At 40.6% G+C, this 25625-nt stretch overlaps 1 protein-coding gene across 6 annotated transcripts in view; it reads right to left on the bottom strand.

The window, feature by feature from the left end:
- SMAD2 (SMAD family member 2) overlaps window positions 1-25625 on the bottom strand; it is a 63823-nt gene that overhangs the window by 30575 nt on the left and 7623 nt on the right. For all 6 annotated transcript variants that reach the window (XR_004969859.1, XM_036321467.1, XM_036321471.1 and 3 more), the window contains one exon: window positions 3893-4181. Coding sequence is in view for 5 of the 6 variants with exons in the window: in XM_036321467.1 (XP_036177360.1) it covers window positions 3893-4128 (236 nt within the window). In the remaining variant the exon portion in view is untranslated. The remainder of the gene's footprint in view (window positions 1-3892; window positions 4182-25625) is intronic.

Genomic DNA, 25625 nt, shown 5'->3' with positions numbered 1-25625 from the left:
TATGAACATCTACAAAGTAATTTGTAACTACTCATCCATAATTATTTCTACTTACAACAAAACAGTACTTTCATTTTAGATATGACTAAATAATTCAGAAATCAAGAGCTGATCATGATAATAAAAGGAAATCTCTATAATTACATGTCCTATATCTATGTCTGTGTACTTCCTCACCACTATACAGCTGAAGGATGGGGAATGGAAAACAAGAATATGCCTACCTTCAGATAGTTTTTTTACCTTCCATCACCAAGAAAGAAGCTTTGGGCACAACCCTGTCCTTAACAAATTAGCAAAGATAGAAGTAAACAATTAAATTTTCATTGGCTACAGGAAACTTACCTCAAAATTTCCAAACTTATTTTAAGCATTTGTTATGTACCTGGAACCATTCAAAGTGCTTTACATGTATTATGTGATGCATACTCACATCAACCTAAAGTGAATTAACAAGACTGCTATTTTCAAGTAACAAAATAAAATAACTCAGTCACAGAACTATTGAGGTAAGAGCCAGGATTTATATCTGGCTGGCTTAAGAGCCTACATTTTTCAAGGTACACTTCTGCAAAATGATGGCTTAAATTTCAAACTTGTATAGGAGAATGTAATGACTATTATTTTATTATCCTTGATACTCTGACATTTGGTATTAAGAGAGATTGCTCCTCTCACGGCTAACTTCTAGAGAGAGCAAACTCTTTTTTGATAAGTTTTGTAAAACCTTGAGATATTTTATTAACAACTTACTTGCAATTTTAAGTAAATAAGCTTACATTAAATCCATTTGCCATCATATTTTAAACAATTTTGTTTAAACTATGGTTTGGATTTATCCATAATATACCTTTTTCACCCCATTCCCTACCCTTTACAGTCTACAATTATCTTTTAAGACATTTTGTAGTTAAGAAATCACTAATCATCTAACATAATATAACTATTGTACTACTGAAAACAAAGCAAACTTTATAAAAATATATGGCACCAAACTATAGTGTAAGAAGCTTAAATTTTTTGATAGACACAAGCAATATGAACAAATCTACATTTCTACAATATAAAAGTAACACAAAGTTAGACAAGTTAAGTTTCTAAGCTTCAAGGAACTTTTGATGGTAAAACACAAGATAACGTAAAGGACAACCACCACTTTCCTTTCATAGAGTTAAAGGGTAGAAAAATACCTTTTAATGATGACGTAGCTTAGAATATAAAAAAGTCTCTAAAAGGCTACAAAAAGGAGAATAGAAAGTAAGGGAGATCTAAGTTGGCCTCCACAGTTTAAATACCCATGTCTGTGAATTTTAATCAGTAGGTTGCTACTTACTATGCTTTCTTAAAAGACAGGATTGCATAGCCTTACTCTCAGGCTCTTCTCTGTCAATAATCTCTCAGCAAAGGCAATTTGAGCCTTAGGTGAAGCTGGGCAAAAATATGGCTCCATGCCTTCTGGATCACATCCCTTTGATGAGGGAGACAACATACCCTTAACTGCCTCCACTCTTGACAGCCTCACTACCATTTTCCTCACTGCAGCCAGATGCTATACTTAAAATTAATCTAATTTCTGAGTCTTCTTTACCTAAGACTCTTCAATGAATCCACCCTCACCCAACCATATTCAGCTGCAGTGTAAACTCCTCAACCCAGTGTAGTTCCTTATAAACACATACATAAACTCACTCCTGCCATGTCCCCGCTCCCACTTTACACTCCCAGGACACAAACTAACTTAGAACCCTTCACCAGCCCTTCCCTACCACCACACTCTCAATACCACAGTGCTACTCTGGATGAATTGGGATTCTTCCAACGGAATTCCTCCCTTACATCCATCAAAATTCAATCCAGGCACCAATCTTCCTCCAGAAGAAAACTTTCCACAAGCCACAAAGTAGGCAAAGTTCCCCTCCTTTGGACATAGCTCCCTGAGCAAACATCTTTCATAACACCTACTGCACAAAATTATCTTTTTTTTTTTTTTGTATTTTTAAAGTTTGTCTCCCTTAACAGAAAGTGGCTCAAGTGTAGAAATTATATTTTAACTCCAATGAGGAAGAGCCTATCATATATGTAGTGGCTATTTGAAAAATGTTTACTGAATTGAAATGCTGGACGCTACACAATGAAAACTTAACAAACATAGCTTGACTTATTCTTAGCCAATTCATTAGCAAGTCCTATCAGTTGTAATTCCAAGATACATGCCAAATTCATTCACTTCACATATGCTCAGCCACCGCGCCAGTCCAGCCTGCCGAATCTCATTTAGATTCCTATAATAGCCTCCTAATTTCTCTGCTTCCAGACCCACCACTCATTTTAAAAGACACACACACACACACACACCACAATCCCCACCACCACCATATCCCCAGCAGTCTTTGTAAAAGTGTATGTAAAAAATCCTCTAAAAGTGGATTTAAATTTTAGAAATCCATTAAAATCCTTATATGCTTTCTATTAATTTTATTCTAAAATTCAAACTCCCACAGTGCCCTACAATGCCCTATATGATCTGACTCCTTCCAAGTTTTGTACTCATTCTGTATTACTACAACTCTATGGGGCTCCATTACAATAATTTTCCATCTCAGAGTCTTTACACCAGCTCTTCCCTCTGCCTAGAAGACGCTATCCTCAGCTAGCTTGGTGCTTCTTAAAGCTTAGGTTAAAACATCACAATCCAATCCAAAGCGGCTTTTTTTATCCCTCAATCATTGTCTTTTTTGCACTCATTACCAAATTATATTTTCCACTTATTTATTGTATATATCAATTCCTCAAGAGGGCAGAAACTTGGTGTTTTGTTCATCACTGTATCTCCCTCCATGTGCCTAGAAAAAGTACCTTGCACACATCAGGTACTCATAAGCGTTTGTAAAACAAAAGAATAAAACAAGAAAAATGACTCTTATTTAAGATATACATGAAACAAGGTAAAAAGAAATGAATAAATAATCTACCAAAAAAGAAGGAAACATTCTACTCTTAGTATTTGCAAGTAGATAAGCTGGGTGTTACTGGATCTATTATCAACAAGCACCCAGAGTGTATTTCCAAAAGCTCATTGAAAACATGTCAAGTGGAATGGTTTCATGTGCTATACCCATATGCCAGCCCATGTGCATGACACGGCAAACAATCCTTTTATGCAGACACTCCCAAAAGCCCTGTAACGTACATAAAAAGGAATGAAACACTTAAAAAACACCTACTACATTCTTTAAAAAACAAACAGTATTTCTCACAGTGGTACTTATCTATAAATTATTAAATTGACACTAAAACTTGACCTCTTACTAGATAAGTAATGGGTCCTTTCAATACAAGAGGTAGGTCTTCAAGACATGTCTAACATCTAAGAAGCTGCCTTACATACTGTACTCTTTTAGAAGTAACACTACAACTCAAACAAAATAATACATAAAATTCAACACAATGGTAGTAAATGGTAGTAGCCTCTTTCAACTCCTTTCTGAGTGAAGTTTTAACCAAGGGGGAAGAAATGTGTCTAGCAGTACTGCACCAGAGATAGAAAAGCACTGAATCTTTACTCAAATGTCATTCCATCACAGAAATTAGATAAAACCCATGGAAGCATTTAGGCAACAAAGGCAAATGAAGACAGTGAAGATAAAACTTAATATAATGGAAGTATTTTATTTTGCTTGATTAAACCTCACTGTTCAAGAAAATGACTTGTAAAATAAGTCTAAAGAATACAACAAAATTAATACAACAGACTAAAAAATAGCTGTCCTATTCTAGTAATTACTATTTACAGGTGACTTGAAAGTAACAAAATTTCAATAATTCTCCTTCAGATTCCTTTAAGCAATTTTCAACAGGATGACCATCAAATTTCTGATCTGACAACACTTACCTTGGTATGGTGACACATTTAGTATTACAATTTTGAGTGGTGATAGCTTTCTCAAGCTCATCTAATCGTCCTGTTTTTTTTAGCTTCTTCACCAAACTTTTCACTGCTTTCTCACACCACTTTTCTTCCTGTCCATTCTGCTCTCCTCCACCTGCTCCTCCGGATCCACCGGCTGATTTCTTCCATCCCAGCAGTCTCTTCACAACTGGTGGAGTGAATGGCAAGATGGACGACATATTCTTACTAAAGGCAGCAATCCACACTAAGGAAATAGCCTTCCTTTTCTAACCTAGAAAAGATATGGAAAAGGCATTGAGAGGGGAACTTTAAAATCAAGTAATTACTTCAACATGGTATCAAAAGCAAATTACAAAATGAGAAATTCAAATTACTACTTTCACAACAGATTTTTCAGAAGTTCTCTTCTTTACCCATTAAAATATCTTAACTAATTTTTAAAAATTATGGAAATAGACCCTTTTACAAAAGACACAATGTTATAAGTGAGTAAATATAATAATTTTACAAATAAAATATTTATCAATACTAGACCAGTTAATCACTATTAATACTATATTAGCTTTTAATAGTGTCAATAATCAAAATACTTTCACCAAAAGAAAAGCTTTTTCTCACTTTTTAGAACTTCAATCTAATTTTCAAAACATTTCACAGAAATATTTTTTAAAAATATACAAGCCCACTCTCCCCAAAATTTTGAATTTTCATAACTGACTTGGTATCATGAAACAAAATCTAAAGTTATAAGAAGGGAAAGTGTAAAATATATAACAAGAATCCTATATAATAAAACACTAATATGCAAATTGACCGAATGGCAGAACGACCGGTTGCTATGATGCGCACTGACCACCAGGGGGCAGACGCTCACCGCAGGAGCTGCCCCTGGTGGTCAATACGCTCCCACAGGGGGCACGCAGCTCAGCCAGAAGCTGGGCTCATGGCTGGTGAGCACAGTGGCAGTAGCCTCTCCTGCCTATGAGGCAGTGCTAAGGAGCCACGAGCACGGCTTCTGGCTGAGCAGCGCTCCCACAGGGAGCGCAGCAGCGGTAGCAGGAACCTCTTCCACTTCTGCAGCAGCGCTAAAGGACCTCTCGGGGGATGTCCGCCTGCCGGCTTAGGCCCACTCCCTGCCGAGGGGTCCTGGACTGCATGAGGGTGCATGCCAGGCTGAGGGACTCCCTGACCCCCAGTGCACAATTGCCGTGCACCAGGCCTCTAGTAAAGAAAGAAAGGTAGACAGAGATATAAAGAAAAGGTTTGGGACCTGGCCTGTGTGGTTCAGTGGTTGAGTATCAACCTATGAACTAGGAGGTCACGGTTCCATTCCCAGTCAGTGCACATGCCCTGGGTTGCAGGCTTGATCTCCAGTAGGGGGCGTGCAGGAGGCAGCCGATCAATGATTCTCTCTCATCATTGATGTTTCTATCGCTCCCTCTTTGGTTCACTTTTACATCCCTTGAGAAGATTTTTAATTAAGCTTCTTTTAAAAAATATATTTTCATTTTTAAGTAATAATGTGCATAGTGAGTATAGTCAAATATAATTGCTCTTCTCACACCAAGATACAATTTTTTAAAATCTTAAAACTTTTATTTAATCTTGCTATTTATAACTCAGTATAGTAGTCTCCCTAACCACCCCACTCCAACCCCTCAGACCCAATCTGCAGTTTCACTTTCCAGGACTTCAGTTACCCACAGTCAACAGTAATCCAAAATTATTAGATACATGATTCCAGAAATAAACAATTCATAAATTTTAGGTTGCATGCCATTCTCAGTAGTGTGAGGAAATCTAGCACTGTCCCACTCTATCCCACCCAGGATGTGAATCATCCCTCTCTCCAGAATATCCACAATGAATACTGGCCCACCCCCTGGTCACTTAATAGCTATCTAGGTTATTAGATTGGCTATCAGAAAGAGTGAAAGAGAAAGATAAAGAAACCACATTCATATAACTTTTATTATAACATATTGTTATAATTGTTCTATTTGATTACTTGTTATTATTGTTAATCTCTTACTATGTCTAATTTATAAACTTTATCGTAAGTATTAAGTATGTATAATAGGGGAAGGTAGTACACACACACACACACACACACACACACACACACACACACACGAGGCCCGATGCACAAAATTCGTGCAAGGGGAAGGTCATCTGGACGGTAGTTCTGCTGTTTGGTGTAATCAGCATATTAGCTCTTTATTATATAGGATGGAGAGAGAGAGAGAGAGAGAGAGAGAGAGAGAGAGAGAGAGAGAGAGAGAGAGAGAGAGAAAGAAAGAGAAAGAGAGTTCAGTACTACCTGTGGTTTCAGGCATCCACTGGGGTGGTGGTGGGGGGGTGTCTTAGAATGTATTCCCAATGAATGAGGGGGGCATTACTGTAATAGACTTATAATGGTATCCTTTAAAATATCAAGTTTAGGTATTATCTGTTCATTTTTCAGTGGAAAATGAGGAGTTACACCACAACCACTCACATTCCTCCAACCTTTAAGATAATTAACTCCCAATTGTAGTTCTGTGCCTGATGAGATTAGCAGTAAACTACTACTTAATCATATTTCCCTTTTTGTACAACTCTTTTCCCCCTTGAGTTAATTACCTTAGTTTTTTATTGCTTAGTTTTCTATGTACCTACCACAATTTTTTCCCATACTCTTCACCAGCCCCTCAGTTAAATTTTAATGCTGATGACTTTAATTTCAAAGTAAGAGACAAGATCACTGACCACTTGAGGACAGAACTGAAAAGTTAAGATTTGAGATGGGAAATATTCAGAAACCTAGTTCTGAGAAATACTATAGAAAATCAACTGAAATAAATGTTATCAGGTATTTACCAAACTACACATTAAAAAGTAGTCGATGATGCCCTGGTTCAGTGGTTCTCAACTTTCTGGCCCTTTAAATACAGTTCCTCATGTTGTGACCCAACCATAAAAAATATTTTTGTTGCTACTTCATAACTGTACTGTTGCTACTGTTATGAATCATCATGTAAATATCTGATATGCAGGGTGGTCTTAGGCAAGCCCTGTGAAAGGGTCATTCGACCGCCAAAGGGGTCGCGACCCACAGGTTGAGAACTGCTGCCCTAGTTGGTTTGGCTTAGTGGATAGAGCGTCGGCCTGCAGACCAAAGGGTCCCAGGTTCGATCCCAGTCAAGGGCACATACCTTGGTTGCAGGCTCCTCTGGCCCTGGCCCTGGCCCTGGTCAGAGGCAACTAATCAATGTGTTTTCTCTCACATTGATGTTTTTCTGTCTTTCCCACTAACCCTAATAAAATCAATGGAAAAATATTCTCAGGTGAGGTTTAACAAAAAAACAACAAAACGAAAATATCCATGAGAGGAGTTCCATTCCTAATCAGGTTATAGAAAACTCACAATAGACCATCACTTTAACCCTAATAATCGAAACAAGCCAAATAAGCTACAAAATCATAGTTTTTCTGAACCCATCAGAGAGCTAAGGATGCAAAGCAACCTAAGTGGAATTAACTGACAGAAGAGAGGCACACAGGTGGTCTCTTTCCTGATGGAGGGGCTCAGGAGGAATAGTTCCACCATAAGAGAAACAAGCCTACCTTTAATAAATCTTAATAGTAACATGTAGGCTGACAAGACATATTAGAATTCCACAGATTTCACAGAGCAAATCACTCATTCCCACAGGTCTTCACCAAAGTGCTTAAAAATATGACCAAGATTGAGGGACAGAGCTGGAAAGCTGAGAGAAACTCTAAGAAGCTTATCATCTCCTTCAAATGCAATAAATCTGTCCTCTGATGGGAGGAGAAGTATGGGATGGGCAAAAGTGAAAACAAAAAATCATTCCAAAAAGAACCATTTCCACCCAGATCCTCTGCACATTCCCAGGGCAGGGAGGTTTGCTGAGAGGAAACCCTGAAAGACATTACTGGTAGAGAGGGTAGGTTATCACGATGGACACAAAAAAGCCTGGGGAAGGGCTAAAGAGTACAAAGAACTCCAGAATGACCAAAGAACAGACAGCTAGGCTGTAAAGCAGAGAAAATGCCCAAAGGTCCCAAAGCTGATGGCTCAGATATAAAGCACAAAGAAATAACTGAAATTACAATCAGACAACAAATCTTGCAGAAAGTGAAAAGCCCTAATCCTGCTCTCAAAGCACTTAAAAGAAATCTAACTAAAGTTTCAAAAAAGCCCAGAACTAGCTCCACTATTCATCTTATTGACTTAGCCCCACTATCAGGCTAATATTAGAAACTAGAAGCCCGGTGCATGAAATTTATGCAAGATGCAGTCCCTAGGCCTGGCCGGTGATTGAAGTGCGAGCATCTGGTGTGGATGGGCAGGTCCCAGCTGACCTCTGGGCCCTGGGCAGCACCTGGGCCCCCGGACAGACCCCTTCCACCTGAGTCACAGTGCCCGAGTCCCCACACAGAGATGCGGTGAGCGCGACCGGACGCCATGGGCCAGGGAGTAGCATGGGCCTTTGGGCCGCCCAGAGGCGCTGCATGGAAGCCGGGTGGGCAGTGCACTCTCTCCCAACCGGCCAGACAGAACGGCTCCTGCGTGAACTCACGGGGAGCCTGACCGGCCCCTGCAATCCTGGCAGCTGTGGGCTGGCTCACCCAGAAGATGCCCCGCGGGTGCAGGGTGGGCTCCTCGCTGCCGCCTGGCACCTGAGCACAGGGGCTTCCCCGGCGCACGAGCCCTGGCGTCCCAGGGGGAAGGTAGCAGGGGGAGTGACAGTACGCTCAGCAGACACCAGCATTCTCACCACACCTCTGTTCCTATCATCCTCACCCCTGACAAGAGGTCTCAGAGTGTCCCTGACCCTCGCCATATTCCACACCACCCCCTGGTGGTCAGCGCACATCATAGTGAGCGGTTGAACTCCAGGACTCCCGGTGGAACAACCACCTGAGGGGACAATTTGCATATTAGGCTTTTATTATATAGGATGATGGCCCATTTTCTGGAAGTAAATAACATTTACTTCAATCTGTACTATTTTTATACAAATATTCAGCACACAATCAATTACAAGACAGAGAATAGCAAACCACAGTCAAAAGTTGAAATTATATGTGAGTATGCAATTATAAAACTCACAAAACTCAACATTTTATCAAATGTAAATTACAATTTAATAAAAAGTATCAGAACAAATACATTACAAAGTTCCATAATTTAAATGGATTTCTTTAAGAATTGCTCAAACCTTCAAAATGCCAATGCATACTGTAAATTTCAGAAGAGAGGAGGTTGTAGTTGACTAAAGATGGAAGCCTAGGGGCATCTGCCCACAACTTGCAGGTAGCCTCTGCAGGCATACTTACACAAATGTTGGGAAACAGGGCCTAGGGAGCTATGGGAAATATTTACAATTATTTGACATGTTATCCAATCACAAACTTATTGTGGGACACTGGTGGTAAGGCTGCTGTACTAGAGCTATACATTTTCTTTTTCTTTCTTTTTTTTAAAAATATATTTTATTGATTTTTTACAGAGAGGAAGGGAGAGGGATAGAAAGTTAGAAACATCGATGAGAGAGAAACATCATTCAGCTGCCTCCTGCACACTCCCCACTGGGGATGTGCCCGCAACCAAGGTACATGCCCTTGACCAGAATCGAACCTGGGACCCATGAGTCCGCAGGCCGATGCTCTATCCACTGAGCCAAACCGGCTAGGGCGAGCTATACATTTTCTTAAAAAAGAATTTTAAGTATAATTCTCAAAAAAGGACTTTGAATTCTTAGAGGACCACAACAATTACAATTTGACAGCAGCACTGTTATCTAGTGTTAGACTATAATGCACATGAATAAGCTCCATATATATACACACACACATATATATATATATGCTAGAAATATATAGAAATATGCTAATTAACCAGGACACTGTAAGGGGTCGACCGGATAGGAGGTTGAGCGCGCATCGGGGGCGGGGCAGCAGGGGCCTCCGCGCACCTACACTGGGGGAGGGCCTGATCAGCAGCGGCCAGGGCTGCTTCAAGGGCTGGAGAGGGAGGCAGGGCCAGACCGGAGGGTGGGCAGAGCAGTGCGATTTTGAATTGCGCGCTGGGCTCCTAGTCCTATATAATAAGAGCCTAATATGTAAATTGTCCCTTTGACCAGGAGTTCGACCACTCACTATGATGTGCGCTGACCACCATGGGCCAGCACAGAACATGGCGGGTGTCGGCGATGTTGCGCTGCCAGCTCCAATGGGCCCCAACAAGAGTGGGACCATGGTGGGTTGATGGAGCAGGTGAGCAGGTGGCGTCAGGCCAAGGTGAGTGTGAGTGGGGCCTGATCTCCCCACCGACTGCCCTGCAGACAGCGAACAGCAGCAGTAGCGGGGGGTGGAGCCACCACCCAGCTCCCAGGCGCTGAGGAAGCCAGGCAGGGGCCTGATGAATGGGGGGGGGGGGGGGGGGGGGGGGGGGGCGCATCTAGGGGCCCAGAGGTCAGCTGGGACCTGCCCTTCCACGCCAGACGCTCTGGCTTCGATCGCCAGTGAGGCCTAAGGACCACACCTGTGCAAGAATTTCATGCACTGCGCCTCCAGTAGTATATAAAACTACAACTTGACAAAATAAAGCAACCAAAAAATTCCATGAAATACATGTAATAATCCACTGAAGCAAATACTTAGGACTACCAAGAAGCAAAAGGTATACTTGGCTACCTTTGGTCTCTGCTAAATTTCTACTGTCACAAATCATACTGTGCAAGAAGCAAGCCAGCTATATAAACCTCAATACCATGTGACACAGTCTTATCCAAGCACAGAGAACATGCTGATGAATTCAACCTTTGGAAGGGAGAGGTATTGCAAAAGTGACACCAGAGCAAAAGTCTGAAGAAAGAAAGAATACACAAGGCAGAAAGTTAATTTTTTAGGGACAAGGAAATGTTTTGAATATGAAATATAAGAAAGTAATGTGGTAGGAGATAGGGGAGAGGAAAGCTAGTCAGATGAAAAAGCTGAATACAGAAGTTAGAGCTAATGATAGGACTATTCATTATTTTAGAGAAAATTCACATTGTTACTGAGCAACTGGATATGGGCAGTTTAGGGAAAAGGAGGACTCAAAGCTAACTGCTGCTAACTAATGTAACTGAGCAGTATGTAACGGTACACTAATCACTATTTGGAACACAGAAAGAAAAGCAAACCTGAAGGATACGGTTACAGCATCAGTATTATACATGCTTTGATATAAGCGTTCATGTTCATCACATGGCCAGAAAGCAGAGACTCAGAAGAGAAGGTGGTCAGCGCACAAATAAAAGTGTGTGCCCAAGCAAGGCAGAGACTAGTCCTGCAGAAAAGCAGAGCATCCAGTCTCCAAGCTTGGTTTGGAACAACTCTCTGGGTCCTGTTGCAGGCCCACACCAATCTTATCCTTAGAACAAAACTCTGAACTACATGAAGGATCTCTATTCCTTGTGAAAAACTGATCATGACAAGGACAATATAAGAATCATTTTATGTAAAAGTGTCTATCTTTGACTCAATCTATTCATGAGAATTCAGCCTAAGAAATGAATAAAAATTAAACTTTTGTATAACCAGAAAAAATGAAAAAAAGGGATTCCCAGTGTTAGACTCTGAGTTAACAGATTCTCTGTTATACTTTTGTTAGGAGAATGTTTCTGACGGGTTGAGATATATTCTTGGGGATCTAATTTTTCTATAAAACCTTTTAAATTATTTTTCTTGCCCTAACCGGTTTGGCTCAGTGGATAGAGCGTCAGCCTGGGGACTGAAGGATCCCAGGTTCGATTCCGGTCAAGGGCCTGTACCTTGGTTGCAGGCACATCCCCAGGAGGGGGTGTGTAGGAGGCAGCTGATCGATGTTTCTCTCTCATAGATGTTTCAAACTCTGTATCCCTCTCCCTTCCACTCTGTAAAAAATCAATAAAATATATTTTTTTTAAATAAATTATTTTTCTTTATGGAAATAAAAACATGAAAAGTTTAAGGCTATTCTGGGTCATTTGAATGACCTCATGACCTATAACTGTCACATGATTTGTGTCCCATGCCTTAGAACAGCAGTTATAACCACTTTGAAACTATGTGATCACTTAAAGTTAGCAGCCTTATGTCTTAGTAAGCATGGCTGCCTGACATCTGGCTAATTATCTCTGGAGAATTTTTAAATTATGCAATAAAATAATATTTTTCAGTAATGCTGATAATGCTTTTTTATCAATTGAGTATTTTAAATATCTAAGGATGTTTAACCAATAGTTTTGAAATGTAAACAGATTGAATTTAGGCTTTTACAAGGAATCAATGTCAATATGTTCTAAGATGAAGACAAAATGAAATAAGAAAACTAAATTTATGATCAAGTTGTTGAAATGTGAACGAGTCATTTACAGACTATACAGATTTCCTTCACTAGTGTGGCAGCAAGCTCTGTACTGAAGTTAGAATTTTTTTTCAACATCTGCAAGAACTGAAAAATAAGTTCAGATACTAATTCTGTTCCTAATTCTAGCACTAAGTGATACTTAGATAATTCAGGTTTCAATAGAATAGAAGACTTTATCTTTACAGCTAAATAAGAAAGCTTATCAAGTGATACCTTAGTAAAATTGGGATTATAAGATTACTCACTGGAAAGTTTCAGTTAAGTAAGAGGTCTGATTATCCTGAACTAGCAGATAAAACATTCAAGTTATTAATAATTGTGTAAGTTTTACAATTAGCATTCTCTATGGTTTATTAAACTATAGTTCATATTCTTTGCAAAGTCATCAACTGTGCTTTCCTTTACTTACTGTTTTTATTCTGATACTAGTGGCCCGGTGCACGGATTCATGCACATTGAAAGGAAATTAATTAGAAGAAATAACATGATATAACAACAAAAAAGACATGATATAAAAACAACATTGATAAAAACAATCACTGATAAATTTATTAAACTTATTCTAATATCTCCCTATATACCACATTAAGAGTAAAAACACTTTTAGAGTGCTTAACTAATTTCCCTTGTGATGAAGTATTTACAACTTTAATATCACACAGTCTTTGAACTCGAGAGAAAGCAACATATAACTGACCATGTCCGAAAATGGGTTCAGGTAGGAATCTCCCTACTGTCTAGACTGACACCAACGAGAACTTTATATGCATCGCGCATGTGCAAGTCAACCTTTATTATTAAATTGCCAGTGCACGTCATATGTACCAGCCGGTCAGTTGGTTGGTCGGATGGTCATACAGTCGGTCACGTAGCCTTCTATATATATAGACTAGAGGCCCGGTGCACAAAAATTTGTGCACTCGGGGGGGAGGGGAGTCCCTCAGCCTGGCCTGTGCCCTCTCGCAGTCTGGGACCCCTCAGGAGATAACGCCCTGCTGGCTTAGGCCTGCTCCCGGGTGGCAGAGGGCAGGCCCAATCCCTAGGTGCAGCCCCTGGTAGGGCTCAGAGCAGGGCCGATTGGGGAGATGGGGTGCCGCCCCCTGTCATGCACAGAGCAGGGTGGATTGAGAGGTTGCGATGCCACCCTCAGTCACGCTCAGGGTAGGGCCAATTGGGGGGATGGGGCACCACCCCCCGTCAGACTCAAGGCAGGGTCAATAGGGAAGTTGCGGCGCCACCCCCTATCACGCACAGAGCAGGGCCAATCAGGGGGTTGGGGCGCTGCCCCCTGTCACACACAGAGCAGGGCCGATCAGGGGTTTGGGGTGCCGCATCCTGTCACACACAGAGCCGCAGGGCGATCAGGGGTTTGGGGAGCTCCCCCCTATCAGGCACAGAGCAGGGCTGATCAGGGGGTTGGGGCACCTTCCCCCGTCATGAACAGAGCAGGGCGGATAGGGAGGTTGTGGCCCCGCCCCCTGTCACACACAGAGCCCCAGGGCGATCAGGGGGTTTGGGCGCCGCCCCGTCACACTAATCCCGGTGCCGGAAGGCCTCGAGGCTCCACTGATCCCGGTGCTGGGAGGCATATTACCTGCCGGGAGCTGGTCCATGCTTGCTGTTTCAAGGGACCTGGCATATATGGCATACTGTTCTTAATATGTTTGCTCACCTTCTTGGCACTATGTGTTTTAACCAAGGTCTCTGAGAAAGGTTGTTTCCCCAGGTAGAGATTTTCCCCTGAAGTTAGGGAGGGAATAAAACCTCTTAACTAAGTGCCAGGCGGGTAATTAATCACTTTAACTATGAGCAATCATGCTTAAGCTACATAATCTTTACTCCCTGGAATGGAGATAAGAAACACCCTAACCTTTGGAATAGAGATTGATAGGATTGGAATCAACTGGTATAAATACAGATGTAATAACACAGAACTTAGACGACAGAACCAAGGAAGACAGAACCTACACAGAACCTAGAGACAGAAGAACTTCGCTGGAGAGAACATGGCAAAAGATCCTGGACTGAACCTGATTATAGAACATGGCAAGAGAACCTGACTAAAACCTGGTGACTGAACCTGGCTGGAGAGCCTAACCAGAACCTCTCTGGAGATCCAGACCAGAACTTGGCTGGAGATCCTGGCTGGAGATCCTGGCTAGGCTGCTGATCAACTGAACACTGTCTCCGTGTCCTTCCTTCTTCGCCGACTCCGTCCACACCTTTGGGGACCCCTGGACCTGCTGGGGCAGGACCCCAGCAATTACCCTTTTACTATATAGGATAGAGGCCTGGTGCACGGGTGGGGGCCGGCTGGTTTGCCCTAAAGGGTGTCCTGGATCAGGGTGGGGGTCCCCACTGGGGTGCCTGGCCAGCCTGGGTGAGGGGATGATGGCTGTATGCAGCTGGTCACACACCCTTCAGGGTGGGGGTCCCCACTGGGGTGCCTGGCCAGTCCGGGTGAGGGGCTGAGGGCTGTTTTCAGGCTGGCGGGTGACTGAAGCTCCCAACCGCTCCTTTTTTCTTTTTTATTCTGGGCCAGCTTTAGCTTTGAGGCTTGGCTCCTGCTCTTAGGCCTCCGCTGCTGAAAGCAGGTTTCTGGCCTTTGTTTATCTTCTGTATTTGAAACAATGTTGCGATCCTGCTGGCTGAAGCCCTACGGACTAAAGCAGGTTTCTGGGGTTTTGTTTAGCTCCTATATTTGTAACATAGTTGCTTAGAGTTGCAGCTCAGAGGCCTGCAGCACAGGCAGGGAACATTGGAGTCCTCCGTCACTGAAGCAAGCAAGCCTCATGTTCGCTTCCAGCTGCCTGGCTGCCGGCGCCATCTTGGCTGGCAGTTAATTTGCATATTGCCCTGATTAGCCAATGGGAAGGGTAGCGGTCGAACACTAATTACCATGTGTTTCTCTTTTATTAGATAGGACTAGAGGCCCAGTGCATGAAAATTCATGCACTGGGGGGGGGGGGGGGGGGGGGGGGGCGTCCCTTAGCCTGGCCTGCCTCCTCTCACAGTCTGGGAGCTCTCAGGGGATGTCCTACTGATGAATTAGGCCTGCTCCCCACAGAGAGCAGGCCTAAGCCACAGTCTGGCCTCTCTCTGCGGGAGCCGACCAGGCTGATCAGGGGAAGATGCTGCCCCCATTACCCCGCTGCTGCGAGGCCTGAGCCCCGGGCTTCGCAGCTGCTGTGGCTTTGTCCGAATGGACATCTGGAAGACATCTGCCCTAATTAGCATATTACCCTTTTATTAGTATAGATTATATATATAGATAAACCCTATCACTGCATATGTATTTCAAAAAAATCTCCAAATCTTTGGAATATTTATTTTACTTTGTCTTTTAGAACACAATTTTATATTTTAACCATGGTATTTATTTTATGATACAACTTAGCTTCTTTTCAAAGAAACCCCTTTCTCCACCCAACTACAGTAGGAAACATATACTAAATGCTAACTATGACACAGTCTAAGAGTCAGGTAAGCATTAACTCATTTAATTCTCATCGGAATCCAGTGAAATAGGTACCATCTATAATAATAAAAACATAATATGCTAATTAGACCCGACGTCCTTCCGAATGACCTTCTGGATGAGGGAAGCCCAGTCCCAGGTGCCTGCTGGCAGCTGGAGGGAAGCCCGGATCCCGGGTGCCAGAAGGAAGCTGGTGCAGGCAGCTGGGAGAAGGCAGGCCTAGTCTTGCACAAATTTCATGCATCGGGCCTCTAGTTAATTATAAATGAGGAATCTGAGGCATGAAAAAGTACCCTGTTATAAAGATACTAGAGGCCCGGTGCACAAAATTCGTGCACAGGTAGGGTTTTAGGCCTGGCCAGTGATCAGGGCCGATCAGGTTCCCCGCCTCCAGGCCTCCCTGCCTCCTCCTTCCCTCACTCACTCAGTGCCCCGCCACCCCCGCTGGTCACCCACCATGTTCCACGCTGCCCCCTGGTGGTCACCGCACATCATAGCGAGCGATGGAACTCCTGGTCTCCCGGTCGAACTCCCAAGGGGACAATTTGCATATTAGTCTTGTGTTATATAGGATTCCTCCTATGTATTCTCACAGACATTTTAGTTTTATTTTTCACATTTAGGTTTCCAACATAGCAGGAATTTGTTTTTATTTAAGGGGTGAGATAGCAATCTAAACATCTCCTGTAAGGACAGACTATTTTATCAGCACTTAAATAATTTACCTTTTCTTTAATAATTCATAATGCCACTCCTGTCACATATCAAATCCCTGTAAAATAAATACCTGATTGGGGGCTTTATAGTCTGTTCATTGCTGTACTTGTTCATACCTGTAATATCACAGAATTTTAGTCATTGCTTCTCAAGAGTATTAATATTTGCAGAGTGAGCCCCTTTCCTTTCTTCTCAAATTTATGTTGGTTATTTTAAGTTTAGCTTTTCAAATCCCACCAAATTTAGGATTTTTAAAAAATATATTTGTAATGATTTCAGAGAATGTCTTTAATGTGCTCAAATTTATCAATTTAAATTTGAGCACATCAATTTAAAATCTTAAATGATATATACATGTGTACCTTCTTAAAAAATCTTCCATATGCTGTCATCTTTCAAAAGTTATAAAGTCTAAAGTTCTCTTTCACATCTGCAATTTATTTTTGTGTGTGGCGCAAGGCAGGTATCTTCTCCTCCCCAGCAAAGATAATAAACTGAATCTTTTCCCCTACTGATTACAATGCTATTTGTGTTTCTGAGCTCGGCCGCCCTCCCCCCAATTAGTCTATATCTGAGGCAAATAGTATGGCTTAACTACTAAAGCTACAGAATATGTCTTCCTACCTGATAAAGTAAATTCTCTTTCACCTGCTGGGATTTTAATTGGAATGGCACTGAATTTACAAACAAGTGGAGGAAAACTGACAGATTTATGGTAATGTGCCTTCTAGTCATAAACACAAGTACATCTTTTATAATTTGAATTATACGTGTCTTATTTTCTCCACTCAGGTCCCACACATGTTTTTGTTTTATTTCTTCCTAGGGATTTTGTAGTTTGGGCTGCCATTTTAAACGGTGAGTTTTTTTTTTGTTTTTTGTTTTTTTTTTTAATGTTTGCTGCTGATACATACACATGCCTTGGTTTTACATATTAACTTTTTTAATCAACTTCATTGATGCACAGCTATCTATGAACTAGGAAGTGGCCCTCACCAGAAACCAAATCTGCTGGCATCTTGAACTTCCCAGCCTCCAGATGTTAAGTATATAATTCAATGAGTATTAATAAATGTATACCTCCATATATCCATTGTTTCAATCAAAACAGTATAATTCCACCATCTCAGAAAGTTTCCTTGTGCCCCTCACAGTCAATCTACTTTCCTACCCCAGGCAATTACTGATCTGACTTCCATCAAGGTAATTTTACCTGTTCTAGAAATTCATATAATTGAATGATATTACATATACTCTTCTGTGCCCCCCCCCCTTTTTTTTAACCATCACCCTCATATTTATAGTTTCTAAGAATTTTGGTCAAAAATATACGGAATTTTTTCATGTCTTTTTTCCTTTGCCCAGCTAGGGTTTTCACTTGGATTTTGCTTTTTTCTTTTTGGTTTTTTACTTAACTTTATTTTGGTGGTGCTATGAATTTAAGTTTTTAAATTATAATCTAGTCAAGATTCTCATATGGGTTTTTTTTCCCCTTTGTTGTGTTAATGTGTTAATGTGATGACCTTCATTTACAGGTTTTCTAACATTTAATCATCTTTACATTCTTGAGGTAACCCTTATTAGTCATGGTATTTTTTTTAACAAATACTAACATTTTATTACCTAAAATTTTTATTACCATCTGAGATGTGGACTATACATTCTCCCTTCTCATAATACCCTTGTCCCGTTGGAGGTATCAAGATTACAGTAAACTTGCAAAATGATTTTTTTCTATAATATTTTGTATTCTGATTGGAATTACCGACTCATGTTCTGTAGAATTTGGCCATTTAGGGTTTTCACTTGGGTTTTACTTATTTGGGTTTGGATTTTTACTTAATTTTCTTTTGGTATAGGTAGATTTCTAATGAATTTAAGTTTTTAAATTACAATCTAGTCAAGTTTCTTATTCTTAAGCCAATTTTGGTAACTTATTTTGCTAGAAATGGTCTCTTCCACTTTATATTAAAGGTAGAAAACTTCTTAGTGTTCTTAGTTTCAAAATCTGTTTGCTGTAGTCACAACCCTTCTTTATTTCTAATACATCTATAATCTTTTTTTTCTCCACCAATCTTGGCAGTCTTTTCAACTTAGCACCCTTGGTTTAGTTGCTCCAATTATATATTTTTTCGTTAATGTTTCTCAACTTAATTACCTTCCTTTTTCTAACTCATTACATTGTATACTTAACTCATTAATTTTTACTTAGTTCTTCACTAATAAACATTTAAAATTCTATCTAAAGTTTCCCAAATGGGACTTTTGCTGTATCTAGTTTTGACAGGTAGTATTTTCATCATTCTGTTTTAAACACTTCCTAATTTTTATGAGTTGTTCCTCATCTCATAAATTCAGAAATATACAACTTCAGATTTGGGAGTTGTTGCTATTCTCCTGTTATATTTCTAACTGAATTGCACTAGGATCCAAGGATATGACTTTATAAAATATAATTAGGAATTTGTTAACATTTGCTTTGAGGTCTAAGTACATAAACAATTCTTACAAAATTTCATGAGTACTTGAAAAGAATATATGTTCTGTAATTGTTGCATGCTTGCTAACTGTACCTTCTAATCCTTTAAAACCTTATGTATATATGTATATATTTTTATATATTTTTATTGATTTCAAAGAGGAATGGAGAGGGCGGGGAGAAGCAGAAACATAAGTGATGAGAGAAAATCATTGATTGGCTGCCTCTGGCTAGAGCAAAACCTTATATTTTTAATCTACTTTTCTTAAATTACTGAGAGATGTGTTAAAACTCCTATGATTACACAGTTGTAGACTTATCCTCATAATTTTGCCAACTTTACTACATAGATTGCTACAGACTTAATATTTGTGTCACCCTTCCCCTAAACCAGCCATGGGCAAACTACGGCCCGCGGGCCGGATCCGGCCCATTCGGCTGTTCTATCCGGCGCGCTGAGCCGAAAGAGCGGAGGGTTCTCTTGCTCTCCCCTCCGCTCCTTCACCAGCAGCAGTGTTAACATGGCAACGTCGGGAAACATGGCCACAGCTCCTTCTTCTGAGTCCCGTTTAAGAACCCATTGTGGCCCTCGAGTCAAAAAGTTTGCCCACCCCTGCCTAAACCCATGTTGAAACCTAATCCCCAATGTGATGGCTTCTGGAGGTGGGGCCTATGGTAGGTGATGGAGCCCTCAATGAATGGGATTAGTGCCCTTTAAGAGACCAAGGAGCTCTAGCTGGTTTGGCTCAGTGGATGGAGCATCAGCCTGCAGACTGAAGGGTCCGGGGTTCAATTACGGTCAAGGGTATATGCCTGGGTTGCGCCTCGATCCCCAGTAGAGGGTTTGCAAGAGGCAACTGATCAATGATTCTCTCTCATCATTGATATTTCTCTCTCTCTCCCTCTCTCTCCCTCTCTGAATCAATAAAAATAAAATTTAAAAAAAGAGACCAAGGAGTTTGCTTGCCCCCTTCAGCCTTATGAAATTACAACAAAAAGACAGCTGTCTATGAACTAGGAAGTGGCCCTCACCAGACACCAAATCTGCTGGCATCTTGAACTTCCCAGCCTCCAGGGCTGTGAGATATAAATTTGTTGTTTATAAGACAACCAGTCTATGGAATTCTGTTATAACAACCCAAATGGACTAAGACACAGATTATGCCTAGTATATATCTTTAGTCATTCCTTTACTTTAAAATTATATCATCATCCTTTTAGGTGTGTCTACTAATAAAAAGCATTTTGTTAAAATTTTTAATTTTTCATTCTCGGGTGGGGAAAATGCAGAGGAGAAGGCAAGAGAGACGCCTGAGGACAATGCGCTGGAGCCACAGGAGTAATGGAAGGGAAAGATCTAGTCACAGCGCTGAGAAGCCATCAAATGAAGAAGAAGCTGCAGACCTCCCAACAAAGCCTGTAACATATGATATCCAAGTTTGGATTTGCCATAGGTCGTCAGACAACAAAAAAAGCCTCAGCTATATCCATCAAACTTGGATCAAGTAACCTAGAGAAAATCTTCCAACTCTTTCTCCAAAAACCCTTTCAGTAGCAGAAGCAGCTTTTAATGAACATGAAGATAGCGAACCCAAGGAAATGTCTCCAAGAAGCAAAGATGGGGATGAAGAATATTGAAAGGGATACACCAACATCAGCAGGACCACATTCCTTCAATAAAGGAAAGCATGGGTTTTCTGATAACCAGAAGCTATGGGAGCAAAATATAAAAATCTCATCCTGGGAATTTCCATGACCAAGATGATCAAATGATATGTTTTGAAATTGGTATGTAGGGTGGGAGTCAAGTTAAAAGGAACAGTTTCCTTTTTAAAGAATGCCATAAGACTATCTTTGAAGCCTCCTTTTTTTTTTTAAAGATTGAGTGGTACACTAATAAATGAGTTTGAAATGTGACATAAATTACGTTTTATATACAGATTTTAAGACATTTGCTAATTTTGTAGCTTCATGTGATTAGTATCTAAAGGTTACAGATAATTAAATCAGAAATGATTTATTAAAAAAATTTATTCTCCTTTAACAGCAAGTTCATTTTGAATTTATGTATTAGGCTTATGGAGATATTTATTCTCTATCAACTCATTTTGTGTTATCTAATCCTTATGCATTTTTCTTTATTTTTTTCTCCTTTCCCACCTCTACTGAAATGATCAAATTTTCTTCATTTACACCCCCTCATCCCCACTGACTTGGGAGTTACACATGCTGTATCAACTCTTTCAGAGTTATCCTTAAGACATTTTTCATGGGAAACTTGAATCAGTGAGTTACAGGTGAAGACAGTAGCCTATTTTAAAAAGCCATAATAAAGGAATTTAAAAAGAAAAGACAATCTCACAAGGACAGGGATAAGAGTAAGGAGGAAATGAGCAAAATTTTGATAACTGGAAAATGGATGGATGAGTAGTAACTGAACTACTAAGCAAGACTACTAATTCTAGGCTAGCTGTAGGTAAATGTCCTGATTTATAGGACAGAATCCTCAAAAGGTGAAGTAACAGCTCCAGTCATCGCAGGAACTGAGAAGGAGATGAAATAGGCAGGACTGGGTGAGAGATACTTGAGAGGCATTTAGATCCTTAGATGGGTAACTGCCTCTCTCCAGAGAACTAAATGTTTATTCTTGGCAGAGGGTGAAACAGTCTCCCTAGACTAGAAGATGGCCTGAGTACCATTAGGAGAAGCGAGGAGTAAATGAAGATGAGCATACTGCATGCTAACTGTAGACTCTCAACCCTTCTTCCACTGGGTTCTGGCTCCCAAAATACTAGCAGCCAGACCTTTACCTGTTTAGTCAGATTGAGACTCCTCTCTGGGGTACCTGACCAACCCCAAAAGGAAAAATGTACAGATACTAAAATTGAGAGTTTACCAACAAACAACCCACTCAGATCACTCTACAGTGAAACTGAAATGAGACAAGCCTCACCCACATGCTTCGTTTCCCATCAGCTTGCTAGACCTTAACCTAGTATTACTTTGATGATCTGAAGGGAAAAAGCAAACAACAGAAAAATGCAACTTCAAAAAATTTGAGGCTTTCCAGAGAAAAAACATAGTGTAAAAATCATCAATATACACAGAGAAATAAGAGAAGATACAGCCACCCTGAAGAAAGAGCAGCAGCATGCTGTACAAAGGGAACATTGATTAAAAGAAGAGCTCTTAAATAGCTTGATAGGGGTGGGGATGGGGGAAGGGACTAATAGGAGGATTGGAAGATAAAATAAAAGGAAATCTCTTAGAAAGTAGATCAAAAAGAAAGATGAAAAATAGTAGAGAAAAGTGCAGAAAACTGAAGGAACATCTCAGGAGGTTCAATGTCCAAACAGAATTTCCAAAAAGAGATAATGGAAGGCGGAGGAGAGGAGGGTTTATCAAAGAAAACAAGAAATATCCCCAGAACTGAAAGACAGGAATTTCCAGATTGAAAGGACCCATCAAGACCCCAGGACAATGGATGAAAACACACCAACATCAAGACCAGAATGCTGAGGACAAAGGGCCTAAAATCTTCGGGGGGGGGGGGGGGGGGCAGGGGAAAGGTCATATGGAAAATAATCAGAATGTCTTTGGTTTTCTCAACAGTAACACTGTAAGTGAAGTGAATAGAGCAATGCCTTCATAACTCTGGGAAAAAAATTATTTCCAACCCAGAATTCTATTTCCCAGGGTAAAATGAAGGTATTATTTTTGGATGTGCAACATAACCAAATATTTACCCCACATACACATTCTCTCAAGAAAAGTCCTGAACAATATTTCATCAAAAGGAGGGAGCACAAAACAAGAGAATGAGATTTAACAAAAGAGAGAAGTGAAGAGGGATCCACATCGACTGCTGTGTACTAAGTGTAGAGAGGCAACTGGTGCAAATTGGAGCAGATTCAAAAACATGAAGCCAAGAGTAATGCTGGGTTTCTCCCTGAAGTTAAGATACATCTTAAAAGACAATGGAAGTAAAATTAAAAACAAAAAAAGACAATGGAAGCATGACTTTCACTAACGAGGCCAATAATGATCCAGGTAAATGGTTGAGAGTAAATAATAAAACAATAAAGAACAGCCTGGTACCTCTCTCTCTTACTAAAAAAAATTTTTTTTTCATTGATTTCAGAGAGGAAGGGAGAGAGAAAGGTAGAAACATCAATAATGAGAGAGAATCATTGGTCAGCTGCCTCCTGCATGCCCCACACTGGGGATCAAGCCCGCAACCTGGGCATGTTCTCTGACCAGGAATCGAACCGTGACCTCCTGGTTCACAGGTTGACACTCAACCACTGAGCCATGCCGGCCAGGCTGGTACCTCTCTTTTAACCAACATCCTAGCAAGAGATTTCTGATCCCATAGATTGCAATGCAAAAGGAATTCCTGATTCGAGGAATTCCCATATATTAATATACATTTATATATGTACTAGAGGCCTGGTGCACAGATTTGTGCACTGGTGGGGTCCCTTAGCATAGCCTGCAGGGATCGGGCCGGAAACTGGCAGTCCAACACCACCTGCCACTCCTGCCTGCTGCTCCTGCTCATCCCGGCCCCGCAGCACCTGCCACCACCACTGCGGTCTCGGGCTGCAGCGACCAGCTGTGAGCCCTGCGTCTGACACCCATCGGTCAGCTGAGTGGCACTCCTACTGTGGGAGCGCACTGACCACCAGGGGGCAGCTCTTGCGTTGACCGTCTGCCCCCTGGTGGTCAGAGTGTGTCATAAGAGTGTGTCATTGCCGAAACCGGTTTGGCTCAGTGGATAGAGCGTCAGCCTGCGGACTGAGAGGTCCCAGGTTCGATTCCGGTCAAGGGCATGTACCTGGGTTGCGGGCACATCCCCAGTAGGAGATGTGCAGGAGGCAGCTGATCGATGATTCTCTCTCATCGATGTTTCTAACTCTCTATCTCTCTCCCTTCCTCTCTGTAAAAAATCAATAAAATATATTTAAAAAAAAAAAAAAAAAAAAAAAGTGTGTGTCATAGCAACTGGTTGAACAGTCACTTAGGTATATATATATATATATATATATATATATATATATATATATTTCTTTAGACCAATGCTGTCCAACAGAAATAGGATGCAAACCACATATATAATAATAAATTTTCTATTAGCCACATTTTAAAAGTAGAGTAAAAAATAGGTAAAATTGTTTTAATGTTATTAATTCACCCCGATATACCAAAATTATCATTTTAATGTCAAATCAGTATTAAAAATTGAAATAGTTTACATTCTATTTTTTAGGCTAAGTATTATACTTGCAGCCCATCTCAATTTGGACTAGCTACATTTCAAGTGTTCAATAGTCACATTTGGCTAGTGGCTAGATAGCAGTAACAGTGGTTACATTCTGGAAAGTAGATTAGGTAGCAGGATGCAGACAATCTTACTTTTCATTATTTATTAATTTGTTCCTTTTGAATTTTGTACTATGTGCATGTATTACTATTTTAAAAATGAATACATCCCGTAAATAAATATACAAATGTAAGTATCCTACTTCTGGAAATCTATCTTATGTATGTGTATAACAATAAATAAACAGTTATTTGCTGCAGCACTATTTTTAATACCACAAGACTGGAAATAACCTAAGTGTGTATCAATAGAAGACTGATGAAATACTAGTATATTATAGACACTCATACAAAAGGATACTGTACAATAAAAAGAAAAAGTAAAAAGTATGAACATGAAATAATCTACAAGATGCATTATTAAGTAACATATATGGCCATTTGTACTAAAGGCTAACATATGCACAAAGTTGCTCAGACATGCATAAAATCTCTGGAATAATTCACAAAAACCTAGTAATGCTACTTGTGTTTGAAAGGCAACTGAGTGGCAAGCGGCAGGGTGACAAACTTTTCAATGTATGTATATATATATATATATATATATATATATATATATATATCCTTTGGACCTTTTGAATTTCGCATTACAATCCTATATAATAAAAGGCTAATATGCAAAAAGTCCCCTCAACCCCAAGTTCGGTCAAGGGGCAGGGCCAGCCAGCCAACCAACCAACCGCCCATGGCCCCTCCCCTGGCCCGCCCTGCCCCAATCGGCCCTTATTGGGTGGGCCAGCCGGACCCCACCCATGCACGAATTCGTGTACCAGGCCTCTAGTAATATATGCTTGTAAAAAACAAAAACAAAACACCCACTCTTTACACCTAGGTGGTATCTTGCTTTTTATTGACCCTGCTTGCCTTCATGTAAAATTTAAAGTCCATCTATAAAGACTAGAATTTTTCTAGTTCCTCCATAGAGAGTTTGAGGCTTTTTTCCCAGTAGAGGCCATAGACGTTTCAATGACATCAGAACAGTTTTTACATAAATATATACTTTAGCACAGTTCTTAGAGATTTATCTCCCTTCCCCAAATGGCATTACAACCCCATCCCCTGCTACTGAATTTTTTATCTAGTAATTTCCCCAAGACCAGCTTTTCCTGAACAGTGATTGACTTTTCTAAGGTTATTGTTCTTGGGGACTTTTCTCTCCCTCTCTAGATCAGACATATATAAAAGAAAACAAGTCTGACATTTTACCCAACATTTATAGCTGGAGAAAAGAGTCTAATCTGTGTCTGTTCTAGTA

This window comes from Myotis myotis, unplaced genomic scaffold (assembly GCF_014108235.1).
Source record: "Myotis myotis isolate mMyoMyo1 unplaced genomic scaffold, mMyoMyo1.p scaffold_m19_p_9, whole genome shotgun sequence".
Classification (NCBI taxonomy): Eukaryota; Metazoa; Chordata; class Mammalia; order Chiroptera; family Vespertilionidae; genus Myotis; species Myotis myotis.
This window is presented reverse-complemented; position numbering and strand designations above follow the sequence as displayed.